General features: G+C 34.0%; 2 protein-coding genes across 2 annotated transcripts in view; one reads left to right on the forward strand and one right to left on the reverse strand.

The window, feature by feature from the left end:
• The first annotated feature begins 9 nt into the window (after nt 1-9).
• LOC120325704 (general transcription factor IIH subunit 3-like) lies at nt 10-4,787 on the forward strand. The gene is made up of 6 exons (XM_039391814.2): nt 10-199; nt 359-398; nt 867-1,011; nt 1,801-1,923; nt 2,404-2,537; nt 3,238-4,787. Exons 1-6 carry the CDS (start codon nt 12-14, stop codon nt 3,508-3,510), a joined length of 903 nt encoding a protein of 300 aa, XP_039247748.1. The 5' UTR covers nt 10-11; the 3' UTR covers nt 3,511-4,787.
• Nucleotides 4,788-5,953: 1,166 nt separating this feature from the next.
• LOC120335449 (uncharacterized) overlaps nt 5,954-17,723 on the reverse strand; it is a 36,801-nt gene continuing 25,031 nt past the window's right edge. Inside the window, exons 30-40 of the mRNA XM_039402954.2 lie at nt 16,841-17,406; nt 15,994-16,148; nt 15,172-15,321; nt 14,952-15,088; nt 14,220-14,259; nt 13,728-13,834; nt 12,052-12,203; nt 11,365-11,547; nt 10,627-10,743; nt 10,383-10,462; nt 5,954-10,013 (exon numbers count right to left, since the gene is read on the reverse strand). Coding sequence (XP_039258888.2) covers nt 9,915-10,013; nt 10,383-10,462; nt 10,627-10,743; nt 11,365-11,547; nt 12,052-12,203; nt 13,728-13,834; nt 14,220-14,259; nt 14,952-15,088; nt 15,172-15,321; nt 15,994-16,148; nt 16,841-17,406 — 1,786 coding nt within the window. The 3' untranslated portion in view covers nt 5,954-9,914. The remainder of the gene's footprint in view (nt 10,014-10,382; nt 10,463-10,626; nt 10,744-11,364; nt 11,548-12,051; nt 12,204-13,727; nt 13,835-14,219; nt 14,260-14,951; nt 15,089-15,171; nt 15,322-15,993; nt 16,149-16,840; nt 17,407-17,723) is intronic.

Genomic DNA, 17,723 nt, shown 5'->3' on the forward strand with positions numbered 1-17,723 from the left:
ATATATTGCATATGGCTGAAGATAGTCAGCTTCTTGTTATAATATTTGATGTGAATCCAGTATGGTGGGGCTTGAAAGCATTACAAGGGAGAGCACAGATAGCAAGATGCTTGGATTGTTTGCTACTTTTTGTGAATTCTTATATGATGTTGCATCATGAAAATAAACTGGCAGTCTTGGCCAGTCACACATCTCAAACGTTAGTGCTTATTCTTTATATCTAATTGTATATTTTAGGAAAAAAAATAGAACATTTTTGATATACAGGTAAACATTAATGGAACATTAAATTGGGTATCAAGTGGATTTGTATATTTGTTTTTTTTTTATTTTCATTCATACAATCTTTTTATTTCAGAAAATATTTATATCCCAAACGAGAGGAATCATCTCAAAAAGTAAGGATATTTATATAAAACCTAAGTGATTCAAGAGTCTTGCTGCACTTATCTCTACTCTTGCTACAGCATCCTTGCAATATATGCATACGGATCCACGGCATAAAAGCATAGAAGAAGGATAAGTAGTTAGTCTCGCAGAAACCAAATAATCAGCGCTATTTATATAAAGTTAACAAATATTTTCTACCACCTATATACCATAAAACTTATTATTATATCAAGCCGCACAAGAATTGGCTATAACCTTGTGCGTTAACTCAGTATAAATGTATAATTAGTAAATGTACACAGACATAACCAAAGTAAGCAACACCAACTGGAATGTCTCCCCCGAGTACAGAGAGCGCATGGCTAATTCCATAATAAAATATTTGTTATTCAAAGCCAAGATAGACTAATGCTGTATTCTATTTGCGTACACCTATATTTTTCTAATAATTTGATCTATTCAAAAATATTGTTTAGAAAGATGGCGAAGATCACCAAAAATTTACGGCCATAAATGACACAATCATTGAAGAGTTCAAATCACTGATGACTACAAAATTAAATGAAAGTAATATTCGAAGTGATTCCTTAATCGCAGGATCTATGACTGTTGCACTCTGCTGTAAGTTTCATACCTAAAATTTCAGATTATTTGAGAGTAACAGTTTTGAGTGTTCAATTCAGTTCTAAATGTTGCAAATATCGATATCAACCTACTTATGTTATGCTTTATGTATGTCTCATGAAACGCTGTAAGCCCTCATTTAAACACAAGTTCATTACTAATAGGAATTGCAAGCAACCATTCATTCAATACCAGCTACATGTCAACTGATGTCAACACTCTATTTCATGCATAAACCTGTAGTTTGGCATAGATTTTCAGGTCAATGCTGGCAGAGAAATAAATTGGTTCGAAGGTTTTGATATGTACGGTAACTCTGTGAAGGGCTGAAATTGAGAAAAAACTGTTATTTGTTTCGCTATTAGTGTGATATACAGTGATCACGACTTTTCTTTGGAGCCATCATTAACTGCAAAAAGGGCAAGAACAAGCACTAAATCACAAAATTTATTCAACATGTGTCATCCCACTAATGTACCGACTCGAACTGATGCTTGTTAAATGGTCAAGATGCATGGTTCTGGAGGCGTCATTTCGGCCCGGGTGTTTAATAAGCTCTGAATTTCCGTTTGAGTACCGCAGCGTTTTTGACTCGGATTTTATGTTCGAGTGTCGAGTCGTTTGACTAGCGAGTTATCACTATATTATCTGATTATATGAATATTAATAAGGTTGACTGACTTTATAGTTTTTTTTCTACCAAAGGAAACGTAACCAGGTAGCATTCTTCACACATATACAGGTTTTCCACTTTTTAACCAACTTTCAATTCTTTTTGTTAACCAGATATCAACAAATTACACAGGGAGTCACGAATGGGAGAGAAAACAAGATCTCGTATACTTGTCATCAAAGCTGCAGATGATGCCGCTGCTCAATATATGAGTTTTATGAATGTAATATTCGCAGGTATTTATGGCTTTTGATATACAGTTGCAGCCACAGGTATAATAACAGACCACAATCTGAATCCCAACTGAAATGTTGTTCACCTTGTTAATTTGTGTGTTAAGGGATATGCAGATTGGCTTTACATAGCATAGCTTTCCTCAAAGTTGCACTAATGAAAAAGCTACGCTCATTGGGAAACAGAAAGTTTTTGAAACAATATTAATCAATATTAATTACAAAATAAACAATGACATATTTTAGGAAATAGAATCAATATCTTCTATGATTTTGTTTAAAAAAAGTCAAAGGGGATTTTCAGAAAAAATATGGTAACACATTGTGATTCTTTAGGTTTATCACAAATTCATACCATACTGAGAAATTAGTTTTTGCCATTATTAGCTGTTTGCAGAATGCTTCAATGCATTCATTAGCCAATACTCGGTGAAACATAGTCTACATATTGAGACTTTAACTGGTATGTTTTTATTATTTCAGCACAAAAGCATCAAATTGTGATCGATTCCTGTGTGTTGGGGCAGGATTCTGGTTTATTACAACAAGCATGTGACATGACAGGGGGGATATATATGAAGATTCCTAATCAAGAGTCACTTTTACAGTATTTATTGGTAATTTAAATTCAATTATTTTTTTTATTATTACTCTATTACTAGTGACAAGTACATATTGTTTAAACTGTGCCATTAGTTGTTTTGTTGTTGGGTCTGGACAGTCGATTTCAGTGTAATCTGCGTTGATGCTTTAAAAGTGTTGCGGTGACTGCAAAAAATTAAATACAAGAGGGAATGCAGGAGACTGTGTTATGGGATTTAAATTTGTGTATTTACTGCCACCTCGACCCACACAGAAATATATTTGGAACATTTGAGAGTGCGATGCTCAAATATATGAATACAAAGGCCAAAGTGAAGCAGTAGTCAACCTTACTTTATACAGTACCTTAACTAGTCTACTTTATGGTTTGGTCAAAATATTTCCGACTTTCGAGTAGCTCGATAAAGGTCTCAGAACCGCTACAAATAATTTTTATTAATTTTGAAGAGCTCATCACATGAAATTTCGAAGTGAAAAACCAATCACGAAGAGCCCACATAAAGTTTGGAAATAAATAAATATAATCTTTAGTCACTGAAAATTTCAAAGCTAGTGGTCCATTAGTTAATGAAACGAAAAAAGAGATTTTTTCATAACAAGAAGAAAAATACCAACAACAACAACATATTAAACATAATAACAAAACGATTCATTTATGTACACTTCGTGTCCAAAAACTGATTCTTTGATAACTTAATATTGCATTTGTTTCAGACTGCTTTTCTTGTCAATCCCGATCTTAGAAAACAAAGTTTAACTCTGACTTCATCAACAGAAAAAAGAAGTGGTGTTGACTACAGAGCTGCTTGTTTTTGTCATCGTAGTCTCGTCGATGTCGGTTTTGTCTGTTCTGTATGTTTGTCAATATTTTGTCAGTTTAGTCCTATCTGCTCTACATGTGAAACTGCTTTTAAACCACCTCCTTCGCTTGGACTGAAAAGTAAAAGGAAGAAACGGGCTGCTCACAATGGCCGCTCTACAACATGATGCCCAAAGAGATACACAGTGTCATAAGAAAACAAAACTTATGAATTTCTAAATTATATCTACGAAAAAAAAGAAATTTATTTAACACTTAACTTCTGTTTGTGTATGATTGTACCCAAAAGCCTCAGTGATCTGGGACTGCACAAAAGTTTCTAGAATAGAAAGGTTTCTAGAAAGGTTTTTTCTAGAATATGTTTTGAAGGACCTGGGTTCTGCTTTCTCTGGTCACCCTGTGTATCACATCAGTATTTGTATAAGCTACGTGTTAAGGAATACCGGTATGGCTTATTGGATGCAAGATACATGCAGTGTTCCAAGAGCTTGATTCAAGGGTGTTAACAAACTTACTAGATATTTCTAGGTGATTTGCGAGTAATTTTGTGGTTGGTTAACCTATGTTAAACTTCAATGACGTTTTCATTCCTTGTACTTTGCAGCTTAATTCTATCACACAATAGTTTCAATACTTGTTGCAATATTTTATTATTTCAAATAAACCAGTGGTTCTTAATCTTTGTGAGCCTGCCGAACCCCTGCGCTATTCTGCAAGCTCCCGCCGAACCCCATTATACTGAACGGTTGAAATTAGAAGCCAAATCGTAACGTCATAAAGCGGAAGCTTATTCTTGCAAGGTTATAGAATATGAACATTGTGATGAAACCTTAGATATCAATAACCATGTGGGAATAACCATTGTTTTGTCACAATGACGTTGGCGGCAGAATGAGCAGATGGTTTTTGTTGTATAAGTTATGCGGGTGAACAGGCGAAAACTGATAAAAAATAACTTTGAAAATCCGAAAGATGATAATATACCCCATAAACGTTGGTAGTTCAAGCAATTTGTTCTCAAACTTTAAACTGCGCTGAAATGCGAATAAAATCGTTTGCCAATTGTTTTATTTTACAGAAATAGAGATAGGATTAATTCGGCGCCATATCGAGGTTGTCCTGAATGGATCATAATAATTTCGGGTAAAGCTCTGCGATAAACTATTCCTTGTTGCAAATTTATCACCTAGTGAAATTCAAACACGCTATGATTTTGCATTCATTCATGTACAATTACTGCCTATCTTCGATTTATCCGTAAAATTGAGTTAAATTTTATTAGTACGGTAGAATATGAATAAGGGTAACACCAATTAATTGTTCCATTCAATTGTTCAAGTCATTAGTAATTAGTCATCATGAACTATAGTTATTTTTGCATAATTAGTATGCATGGTGATAAAAAAGTCTCATAATATGCAACTGTTTCAGAGCACCTTCGCCGAACCCCTGGAACAGCTCCACCGAACCCCAGGGGTTCGATCGAACCCAGTTTAAGTACCACTGAAATAAACTGTTTATGGCCAGGCTTTGAATGGTTTGACAATAAATTTTTTCACCTCTCACTTAATAGTTATGCTGTTGGAATTAATTGAGTGGGGTGCCAGCTATAGTTTGAGCACATTGTGATACCAGCGTTCAAGCTTGGTATAGTATTTGTATGGCTTGGTGACCGTACATTTGAACCCATGTCTATATCCGCGGGTTCAATCAATATACGGGTGCTGAAACCCATGGGTTAGGGTTAGTATGGGTTCAACTATCCGTACAACAAAAAAATTTCCATAGGTGCAATAGTATGCAGGTGCAATTGCCATGGGTTCAAATGTAATGGAACCGTATGGCTTGGTTACCAGTTACAGCATTCATTACTGTCACATGCCATTAGGATTTTCGTGTTTCGATTAATTCATTCATCAGCCAGAGACCTGTAGTAACATACTCGGAGATATCTCTCTCATTTAATTGCTTGCGTATTCTCGAGAAGAAAACGAGGTAGACATCAAACATTAATCACAGCGTGCATAAAATAGAATTCAGAATAAAAAAAAGTCGGCGTTGGATGCCCAGCGGTAAAAACGATGAAGACTATTGCACGCTTTCTTGCGTTTCCAGTTTTATTATCAAAATAACCATCAACTAATATTTACTGATGATTTTATTCCAATACTCCCCCACCCAACAAAGAAAATGCCAATTCTTTCCTAATTTTATTTCTACCCTAATATGCAATATGGAAGGTGTAGAAATGTAGGATTACATGAATTTTTGCACAAAAGTAAAAAAAAATTGTAAAATTTCATCAGCACAGGGGATGCCTGTTTGCTATCGAATAAAATCCAATTCTCAGGACATTTAAATTGAAATGAAGACAAAATTACCTCTACAATTTTGCTTTTTTAAAATATCTGATCAAGCAATATGTTGAAAGAATTTCCATTCCCACTATTTACCCGATCGCAATTATTCGGTACAAGTGATTTTAGAATACCGATTTATTCTGAACTACCAAACAAACTTGTCATAACAGGCCACCGCTTTCCGTTCAGAAAAAATCAGTTTTTCCAAATCTCATGCACCCTAGCTAGCATCCAAGACATCAATACCAAATAGAGCAATTTAAATTCTTTTATTCAAAATCTACACAACAGAACAGAAAAGGTGAATTGGCAGAAAATCTGTAAGATCATGCTTTGAATACCACGAACCAAGGCAACAAATGCACTAACATAAATTGTGCTTTGTAGAGCATAAGCCACAGAAGTATTAACTATAATGAAAAAATAGCTAACCATCATAACATTGAAAAGTGTGAGCCAAATAACACAATCTGCATTATCAGTAGTTTATCATGGATTATTATAACATATAATTAGCTGCTCGATATGCTAAGTTATGTGCTTTACAATATCACAGGATAGTACTTGTTAAGGCCTATAAACAACACTGGAAAAATAATAGGGGAACATAAATTATCTCTGTGTGGGGAGTAATAGGTAGTTTACAATGGCAAAAAGCTGTTTTAACAAGCGATCATCTGCATGCAAAAATCAGGGTTTCAAACAAACTAGGCGAATTGTTCAAAGTAATTTATTTATAACAATTAACTAATAGTTTTACCTAATACATTACTACTATCATATGGAAATGAAATAGTTTATTAAAAAGAATAGAAGTTCTAAAACTTTCTGGTTTTCAGCCAGAACAAATAATCAAACACAGGCCAGAATAAAACCAGCCTTTTAGCTAAGGTTAGCCAAATGGTTTGAATATAGAAACTAGAAAGCATATCAAGTCATCAATTATTAAATCATTTTCAAAATCAAGGAACCCGAAAGGAATCTTAAAACATCTTGAAAATTGTTGTTTTAAAACATAAAAAATACTGTGACAACTTTGGAAACTTTTTCGGTAAGTATGGTATGAATTTTTGAAAATTTTAACATATATGCCAGGGAAATTATATTCAAAGTGGCCAATAAGAGTACTACACATTTTCATCTTTATCTATATTTATAATCATTGTCTTGACCCATTTAGAATACAGTCGAAGTGAACTACTGACTGCCTGAGGCTCATGCTCAACAAAAACAATTCAGAATGCGGAGAAAAAATCTGAACAGAAGAAAGAAAACTTATAATAGAGTGAAGTAGTAACAGATAACAGCGTCTTTATTAAATTCTTAATCCTGAAACCCCAAAACGCGTCGCTTGAAAATATTGTTAAGAAATTAAACTATGAAATCAAATCTAATGGATATAAGTATTATGAATAGGCGACATATATTCGGTAAATGTCGCAAATGAGCTATGTAAATGAACAGGGTACTGTATAATGGGAATTGTTTAATTTTAAATCGAAAATAAAATATTATTTATTAAAAAGTAGTAGTGCAGTTTGTTTCAATAACATTTGATTAGTGCTATAATAATAAACCACATATGCAAAATTTTAGATTTTTTACCCTCAAGAATATAGCCGCAGTAAAACGAAAGTAGCTCATATCACATTATTCTGTAACGGACTTTTATATCTATCTGTCATTATGGACCCGGGACCATCTCTGGGTCTTCGAAGTTGTATTTGTTTTAGTTTTGATTTTAAGTAGTCCTTTATGGACGCCCCAGAAGTGTATGTACCTTTATGGAGGTAACTAAATTTGTTCGCCTACTTCACATCAAGTTGTATAAATAAAGGCCAGTCCGCGAACTCTCGGTTCAGCCGGAAAGCTTAAGAAAAATCATAATAAAATTATGGCCTAATCCTAATTTGCCCTAGTACATATACTACGGTGGTACCCCTTTATGTCAATTTTTCAGTTTAGCTGTTAGAACCAAACTATTGATAAAATGCTATTTTTCTAAAAACTAAAAATGTGACATGAGATATTTTGGTTCTACTGTGGCCATATAATTCATATAACTGTCCATTTATAATATAATAACTCATGTGAGCTACTAAATCGCCAAAATAATTCTCTACATAAAAGACAGTGCAACATTTATCTAAAAATTTTTCAATTATCTAAAATTTTTTCAATCATACCTCAGTTAATTTACATTAATAGTATGAATATAAAACTTGAGATGAGATAAAATCAGATAATATTACCGATTACAAGTTTTATCTTTGACGGAACTTGAAGAGCATTTGTGTATTAAAATCATAAGATCAGGATAATTACAAAATCATCTAATATTTTTTTAATAATAAACCGCTAAAAATTTCATCAAATGAACAAAAAACGAATATTTAATAGAAATTCACACTTGACCGAGCATTGTCAAGAATAGTATTTTGACTCAGTCCATGCTTGGCAGTGCTTGAGTGAAAAATTTCTAATTAAAGATGAAGATACAAAGAAAAAACAATGGAAGAGAGAATGCTATGTACAAAAATACACACCCTGTTAAATCGAAAACATTTATATTAGGCCGAGTAAGGTTAGGAACTGGAAACCACTGCAAAGTACCCCTGTCCATGCTCGATTTCAACAATTTGAATGGGTAAAATAAAATCGTTTTTACATAAAGTTTCATGAAGGCAGTTTAAAAATCTGTGACAAGAATTATCCCATATTGTCACTGAACTCACTTTTGAAAGACAACTCAACACACGCATGATAGCTGAAATTTGTTATTAAATGAAATTTTCGAATATTTCTATAAATTGCAATTAGTAATACAAATTGAACAAAAACACTCGACCAAATATTATCTACCAATTCATGTCTATAAAGAAGATAATTGGTATGGTAACTAGTTCAAAACCATCGACAACATTTCCGAAATAGTAGACTTAATTTTATATTAGGGATAGGATAATATAGTTGCGTTCAATCAAGTAGAATAATTAATCTTTAAGTCATTATCAATTGAAATATATAGTTTTGATTAAACAAGCTAATTTCATTCTGCAATAGGTATTTTATAGACACCCAACTGCCAAGCATTTCGACGAAAACATAACAAGAAAATGTGACAAGCGTAGAAAATTGGGTGACAAAATAAGCGAACGAATTGTCACAAAAATGTGCATTATATTTTTAAAAGCGTATGTCACGTCGCTTGAGCAACTGTGCCATAATTTTATAATAATACTGTCCCTTGTTTGGTCACAGGCACATAAAAACATGGCAATATTATTTACAAACATAATAGAATAATAATAAAAGTACAAATATGTACAATACAAGAAAAAAAAACGGTGTCAAGCAAACAAAGAAAAATAGCGGAACGCTAATGGTAGTGGTAACAAAAAAATGAAGCTAAATTAGAACAAATAGGACACCGTGTATACATACACTACCTCGCGCTTCGTTAAAATGATAATAGCATAAAAATAAAATGGAACTTAGCAATTTGTGTTGTTGTTAACAATGTAAAAGCATTTGTAATATGCTAAATCGCACAAGAAAGAAGAAGATAGTGAAATGCTGAATACAAGAACAACTATCGTTACAACAACTCAAAATTCACGATGAAATGCAAGAAAACATATTAAACCGACACGAAAACAAAAAGTAAAAAACCTTCAAATGCATACAGAGACCTCAAACTGGCTTTATTCTTCAAGTTCAAAAATGTACGCTTTTCAATAGGCACTGATTTGTTAAAAACAGAGACAAACGAATATGCATTCCACCTTTTCCAACAATTTGGCCACCTTCAAAATAAAAACACATCGACTACAGTACAGGAAAAAAAAGAATATTCAATTCAGAAGTATGTACAAAAATGAATAGTCAGTCATTCACATTATTAAATCTCCAACATGAAATTTATAAATGACAAGCAAATTTCCTTTTCGACAAAATGCTTCATTCATTCGAGAAATTTTGTGCTTCGGATTCATAATCAGTCAATGGTTTAATCAGTTCTGAATCTGGCAGTTATAACTCATAAAGTTTTTGCCATAATCGGGTTATATTCGGCCGCTCATGATAAATAACCCAAAATGATTTTATTGAGTTATTTTGGTTTTTCTTTGTAATATTTGAGCATTTAGCTTTATTGCTCTCCCTTTAGCCAAGTCTATTTGTTGTCCCTCGGACAATAATTTGGAAGGTTTTTAAGATATTTTGGATTGTACTAGATTCGAAGTCGTAGAAGAAGTTTGCTTTGTAGCTGGTTCTTCATCTTGTTGACATTGATATATTTTCTGACGAACCTAGAAAAAGAAATAAAAATAATATTCAAGCTTTTGTTTAGGCAAGATTACTCTGAGCTTTCTACTAACAGTAGAAGTACCGATAAAAGAGTTGCAAGTAATTATGACAGCCAAGAATTATATATGAACAAGGTGGCCCAGAAAACAGAATAGATACCGTAAATTACCATGGGTACCCATTGTACCCACAAGTCCCAGTAATCCTTGACGCTGTAAACAAAATTAACATCTTCTCAAGAATATGTTCCAAATGTCTTGGTCAGTTGACAAGATACAGGAAAACAATCAAATTAACATTTTTTTTTAAAGATTTGCTAGACTGAAATGAGAAAAACTATCAAAAGTTACGTATTGATCGCATTGACATACCTCTCTTATCTTCAGCTGAAGACAATTTTTGGTCGGGAACACATCAGAGTGATTGGCTTGAAATTCTGCCGTAATTTGATCTGAAATTGAAAAAATATATAAATAACATTATTTTAGTTTAATCAGAATTAATGAAACAACAAAAAAGCATCATTTTGGGGTAGAAGTAGCAGGTCAAGTTGAGTCATGGGTCATAAGTGTCTTGAAATTAGAGATAGAAAAAAAATATTTGCATGTTTTTTACTTTTCGGAAAAAATCCATGCTCTTCGAATAATTTCATCACAAGAGATCTCCTGAGATCAAGAATCTTCCTCAATGAACTTCCTCTTGAATCAGGAGGTTCAGATGTATCAGAATCATCTGAAAAAATAGATATGTAAATATTAGCACTATAATAAAAAAAATGTATCTTTTCAAGAGTGAACCATAGTTTGGAAGTTTCAAACACCCCATTAAAAAAACGGTTCAACCACTAAAACACATACAAGGAAAAAGTAAAATCAAGTTAAATGAAAAAAAAATAATTTTTTGATCTACTTATAATAATAACATAATTTTGCATTGAGATTAAATATTTTGTGAACTTAGCTACACCTAGCCAGTTTGCTGCTGCTACAGACTAAGTGCGATGACAACAAGTATCTCTCGGATATTTTGTCAGAACATATAACTGATTTCTTGCCACTGTTCCATGAGTATCTTCTTCTACTTTTATGAAACGCTTTGTGCCTTGCTTTGATAAATTTGGATAAGAAAAATGAGAAAAACATTTAATGCTGATAGCTGTTAACGTCTCTCTGATATAACATCAAATGGCTTGAGCATTCATTATTCCGAGAAAATTGGAAGCTGTTGTAAAATGTTCAGCCATTCACAAATTTATCGACCAATTTGTCCTACTTTATGGTGCAACTAAATTGTCAACATTCACACGGTTGAAGATAGCAAAATAGTCTTTTATACAATATATCTCACACTAACCTTTTCTTAGGATTGACTCTCCATGTTCGAATGTAAATATATCGCCTCCAGAAGTTGACGCAGGAGTATTTGTTGCAGAACTTGGTAGTGAATTAGCTGAGTGAGGTGTTTCACAACCAATATTGTGGATTTTTTTTCTTGGTCTTCGTTTTAAATGAGGAGAAGTTGGAGTGTTTGGAGATTCTGGAGTATATACAAGAAAATAAATATCAATAATATGTTTAAAACAGAGAGAGGAGATGCCCATAATAAGTGAGAATGGAAACAGAATATTCCTAAAACCAAGAACTTGAAATTTCAAATATACCCGATTTAGAATACATTTGGATACTTCAGACATTTCTGATTTAAAATCAAAATAAATACAAAGAATAATATTAAAATACTCATCCAAATATGAACCTCATATCATGTTTGAAATCGGGTAATTTAGCCAAACTATTTTAGTGTGGTTATGTTTATAATTTGTTGTCAGTTGACGCAAACACGAGTTATGGTGTACGCAATTAAATTACTATAGCAAGACATTTTAAAATGCACATATCTGTAATATTTTGCTCAACAAAAAAATCATTATCCACAATTTCAACGGGTGGCGTTATTTTGAACCCCCCTTTTTGAAAGTCCTGACTGCGTGCGTCTCCGATGACAACCCATAGTGAATAGAAAAAAAAGATTACAAATTACCTGTAGAAAGTTTTCTCTTCTTTCTATAACTTTGCAACAGAACATCAGGAGTTGTCGGAAGTTCTTTCGGTGTTCCAGGTGTTGGTACTAACTCTGGTTTAAATTGCGGAAGTTGACTGAATTGTTCTTTAAAATTGACTTGACATAGTATCCTGCAACAAAACAAAACACTTGTTATCTTGAGAATTCGAAATATGAAATTCAATAACTGAACTTGGTTTTACTTCTTGCACTATAAAAAGACAGGTTCCCAATAGCAGTTCCCAAAAAAGGCGATTTTCCAAGTGCATCTCGGAAATTAACAGAATTGTGTTGAACAACTAATATATGATTGAATGTTTTACATATTGTATTTATTAGAAGTGTTGTGTATAGGGATCAATAAATTCATTCTATTTTTCTATGTCGTTCACTTCCTGTTATGTAGTGTCTGTGTCTATTGCTACAAACTGTTACGTTACAAAAGAGGAAGACACTACTTGCTGCAATTTATTGAGCTGCATTTTATTTATTTGCTGAACCGATTTTAGCAAACATGAGTGATTTTCTATCATTTCAAAGGAAAATGAGGCAAAGATGTGGAATGAGAGTTGACCTTTTGCCTTTATTCTTTAGGCCTACATGTTTACAACTTCAAAAGGCCTAAAGTACACAATAACGATCACGAGATTAAGTTTAATTTAAAAGCAGGTATTTATTATTTATAGCCGGTAATTACATCACTACACTTGCCTATACACGTATGGAAAAAATTTCATATCCCGTTAAACAAACCTGTCTCTAGGGATGTCCTTATCGTTTCCGTTTTCGTTTAGAGCTGTATTCGAATAGTTTTTTCCAATTTCGGTTAATCGTAATTTAACATGTATAAAACTTGCGACGTCGCGCACGATCTTTTTCAGTATTTTTTTTTTCAAAGTACGTTAGTAAGTGCTGAATCGTCCGTCGCGTGAACCATAGTGACCTCTGCTTTCTATCAAGCGTGACGAAACGGGCATGTCTGGGCATGTCCAGACTTGTGCGATTATTGCCGACAATCTGATGTTGACGGTGCAGGCAACCGGTACGGTACCGGTATCTCTGTTATGGAAGTGATTAGTTTTCTATTGCGAGTTTATCATAACTGCATAACGCACGGTGGAAGTTTTAAAGGTAAAGATGGGTACGGTGTTGTTTGATTGAATAGCAGTGCAGCAGTACCGTACCGGTAGCCTAATGGAATCGGAGTTTATCTGTGCCAGTAGGCTACGGTACTAGTACAGTCATACGGCACTGTGCCGCACAACATGAACATTATTATGTGTACCAGTTTAGGGTTCAGGTTGTGAGCCATGCACATACTTCAGAAGCTCTAAAAAGGAACTGTTTTCCCTGGAGCTGTAGCCAAAGCCACTGTGATTAAGAATCAGCTTCCCAGCCGTGATTAGAAGCTTGTGATGGCAACAGTATATTTTCTTTAATTCAGAGAAATAACTTTCTCAGAGAATGCTCCAGTGATTCGCATCAGTTTAGTTTGACAGACTATGTCACATGTTCACACTTATGTTGGGAAATAAAGTTACTGAAACACTTGTGAAGTATTATTTTGGTTCTAGTAATTTAGTTTAAACGATATTCGAAATGTTTTTTCAGAAGCATTCTAGAATAGTTTAGTATTCGGATACGGACATCCCTACCTGTCTCTATCTCTATCCTGATCTTTCATGTCCGCCTTCTTTTGTAATATTTTGACAGAAGATATTTTGTTGTAAAATGGTGCCTCAATGACGTCAGTTGTATTTGCCTATCAAAACAGAATAGGATATGAACAATCAAACCAAAAATTTAAAGAGTTTGACATATAGGCATACTATCACTTTTGTATTCAAGAGTTGCAAATAACACATATATTTCTGTAACATTTTTGAATCACCTAAAGTTATTTTCATTCTAGCCACAGTATCCTTGTGTTATATGTATAAGAGTCCACTCCGCAAAAAGCATATTATAAGGACAAAAAGCATATTTAACTCAGTCCCCAAAAAATCCATATAATACCACAAGTTAGCATTATATCTAGAATATTTTCACAGTGCTGATTTTAGAATATCGATATTTATTACATATGACCATTGCCAATCTGCTCAATATAAGAAAATAGATAACAAGATAATGCAATATGTCTCTACCTGAGCATCTTCTTCAGATATTTCAAACTCTTTTTCCAATCTGTAATAAATAAAATACACATAAATTGAGATAAGGCGAAAATGTCATATAGACTTTATAGCACATTGATGTGGATTAGGATTAAGATCCAAGGGTTCAATGAAGTTATGCTGATGTAAGATTGAGGATCATCTAAAACAAGGGGGGTATAACCTTTAATATAAGAGGGCCAGATACAAGTGACTGAGTGAAACCGCAGGCCGCACCTTTTTCAACATAGGCCCGTGCAGGCACAAATATTTTGGTTATTGATCTTATGACATGCGTTGTTTACTTTGCATAAGCTAGCTTCGGGCATTGTAACGTTATATGCATAAATTGGACTCCGATATTGGCTTTGCAATGAGAAGAGATTGGGATTACTCGCATGTTTCAGATTAAACCGAAGTAAAAACTCGTTTCACGGGCCGCACAGATTTCAAAATTAGCACTTCTCTGCGAGCCGCACAATTTTTCCTTGCGGGCCGCAGGTTGTAAACCCCTGATCTAAAAAATAGGATTTCCATATTTATCCAGGAGAGAGAAGCTGACAAAACGGCCCAATGTCATATGCCTAACAAACCGCATCCAATTATCAGACCAAATTTGGTTTGATGAAATTCAGTCTTGAGATATTAGATATTCCCCGTCTTCCTAATTCTTATCAGTATCTTCAAATTCACTTATTCATCAAGATGCCTGATCTAATTTACCTTTCATTTTCTTCTTGGTATTCTCCTTCGGATGAAGAATAAAGCAGACTTTTCTTTCTTCTCGATAAAAATTTAGATGGTACAGGATCTAATTTTAACACTGATGAAGTTGTACTCGATGAAGAAGCATTAGAATCCTGTAAAACAATGTTTTAGAAATTATTTTTTCATTTTTGACAAGACACTTGGGTAATTTATTAAGTGTTTTCCATGTCCATACCTGACTGAGTCTGCTAGTTCTCACCGCAGAATAAGGCACAGATCGATTCGGTTCTACCACACTTTTCATCTCTGTTGAACCAGCTGATGGTTTTTCAATCGATGACATGACATTTTGCAATGAATTTGTGGTGTTCACCGAAGAGAAGGCCTACACAAAAAAGGTTCAATTAGATTTATCTGTATTTATTTATATATTATTCTGCTTAATGTGTCTTAATGTGAATAAAGCTCTGTACAGAGCATTGAGTCATGGAAAGCTTTTGTGAGTTTTGTAAATAAGTTAGAGTTTTAAATTCTGGTACTCTGGGATAGTTGGTTTGGATTGAAAGACAAAGTGACTCAACTGGCCAGAGTTTAAACTCAAGACCATTCAGCCAATGATGATTGTAGTTCTTTTTAATAAACGGAGATCATCAACGAAGAAAACTTTCATTTTCAAGACAATGAGCCAGTGCTAAGCATCACTCTTGTTTATAGTGACCAGCGGTAGTGTGTCAAATGATAGAAACACTACTGAATAGTTATCCAAATCACTCATTAGAATTTTACATTTTAGCTAACCAGTGGATACCTTTGTTAAATTGGTATTGTCGATATATTCTAGCATTTATGGTCGAAACAAAAAAGTCCATTTACTCTTCAACTACTAGACAAATCATTTCCAAAATTTTGAAAGTTTAAGATGAAAGAGTCAAAGAGGTTGTTACTTTTGTATTTTTTCAACTTTTCAGCCTGGTAATACTAGAAGCCTTTACATATCATATGAGCTTTGCTCTCTTGTATTGAATTCATTATACAATGCGATCAAATATAAACTTACATCTCTAACAACAAAATGACTTGTTCCTCCAGCATATGACTCGGACGTTACAATAGGTACATTAGCTACAGAGGCACGAACTTTCAATGGTGCAGCCACATTGATCCTATGTCTGTCCAGCAAAGTAGCACTTGGTTGTGTAGTTGAGACATTAGCTGAAAATAAATGGTGAAAAAATTAGGAAATTAAATTTAAATGGGTCAGTCATATATTATTAAGATTATACATATGTATTTAATAAAAGAATGTTTGGAATGTATACACAAATGGTGAGAAACAAACAGTTGCATGAATTAATATGATAATCCTGGCTAACAGAGTGTTTGGTTATCACTAACATGTTGGAGATCTAACCATATTAGTTATTAGATCAATACTTGTATTGATTTACATAATGCCAGAAACAAAGCAATCATTTTACAATTAACATTTTGTCTTTGTCATTTCTCAGTGGTTTCCACACCAGGTTCAAGTCTGTGCATCTGATACTAGTTAACTATTCGCGTACACAACACACACTAATAACATAAGAAGGTTCGTAGTTCACCATGCAATTAGGCCGTCTTCTCTGCCTTCCTCTCCCCCAATATGAATATGAAAATTCTATACTATAAATATTAGTAATCCGAACGATACCATAAATATACTGGTATGGTATACAGTATGGTCATAAAAAATAGTTTTTAGAAACCTATATTTGACTATGCATTCAGTGTCAAATAAATAAAATTTTTGAAATGTCTCTGATCCAGGCTATACTTGAAATTATATATTTATTTAATCTTCCTACTTACAATCCCAACATTCGTAATTGGAATCACAAAAAAGTATTTCAAACCAAACATACTTGCAATGACAAAAGACTGTGGATGGGCAGGATGAAACGGCAACGCTCCAGCCAAGCTACCATTAATAGCTAAGTTGTGAGGAATCGTCATGACATTACTTCCATGCGAGACATTTGAATCTTGAATTGTTGGTCCTGCAGCATTGTGCGAAGCTGACATTGCAAAATCATCTCGTCCTGGTATAATACGACTTTGTGCCGTCAAAGTTGGTGACGGACCGTCTGTAAGTCTCGGTGCGAGGCGGGAGGGCACAGTTACAAAATACATGGCAGAAGTAGGTTTGATCATTGGAGCAGGCTCTGGTCTCTGTACTTGCCCTTCGTGTTGACTGGGGACAGAAGTGCTACGATAATGTGACACAGTTGGTGGTATGGCAACGGGGTAAATAGAGTGTGTTGCCGATGTTAATAATGGCATTGTTGTAGGTATAGAATGTCCGCGTCGATGTATAGGTTGACTCGCCATAGCAGGACTGTATCCGATAACTGGTGCTCTGGTACCGGTAGAAGGCAAAGATACCTTATCCTCACCAGATGAAGGAAACCCAAGACTTTTTCTTCTTTCACTGGAATACAAATAAGAAATAGAATTCAGATTTGACTGAAAAATCATTTAAATGGTGGTAAACTGGAGAGATATTATTTCAATAGAGAAATTTCAAAATATCAACCTAATGTATGCAATCAGTTAATATTCAAATCAGTGGTTTACAGAGATTGGCGCATTGTGCTACATAGAGTCCATGAATCTGAAATTATTCCCATACCCGACATGGACTGGTAACCGGACAAAAGGTCATGGTTTGCCATATGATTATGCCATTTTTTCAGCTTTCCTCTCCCCAATTATAAATATGAGAAGTGTTGCGGCGTTGTTCCATAT

Source organism: Styela clava, chromosome 4 (assembly GCF_964204865.1).
Source record: "Styela clava chromosome 4, kaStyClav1.hap1.2, whole genome shotgun sequence".
NCBI classification, from domain to species: domain Eukaryota; kingdom Metazoa; phylum Chordata; class Ascidiacea; order Stolidobranchia; family Styelidae; genus Styela; species Styela clava.

Coding starts and splice junctions, on each gene's coding strand:
- LOC120325704 (XM_039391814.2), top strand. CDS start 12: ATGGCTGAAGATAGTCAGCTTCTTGTTATAATATTTGATGTGAATCCA. Junction 200..358: donor GCCAGTCACACATCTCAAAC/GTTAGTGCTTAT, acceptor TTTTTATTTCAG/AAAATATTTATATCCCAAAC. Junction 1,924..2,403: donor TATGAATGTAATATTCGCAG/GTATTTATGGCT, acceptor TTATTATTTCAG/CACAAAAGCATCAAATTGTG.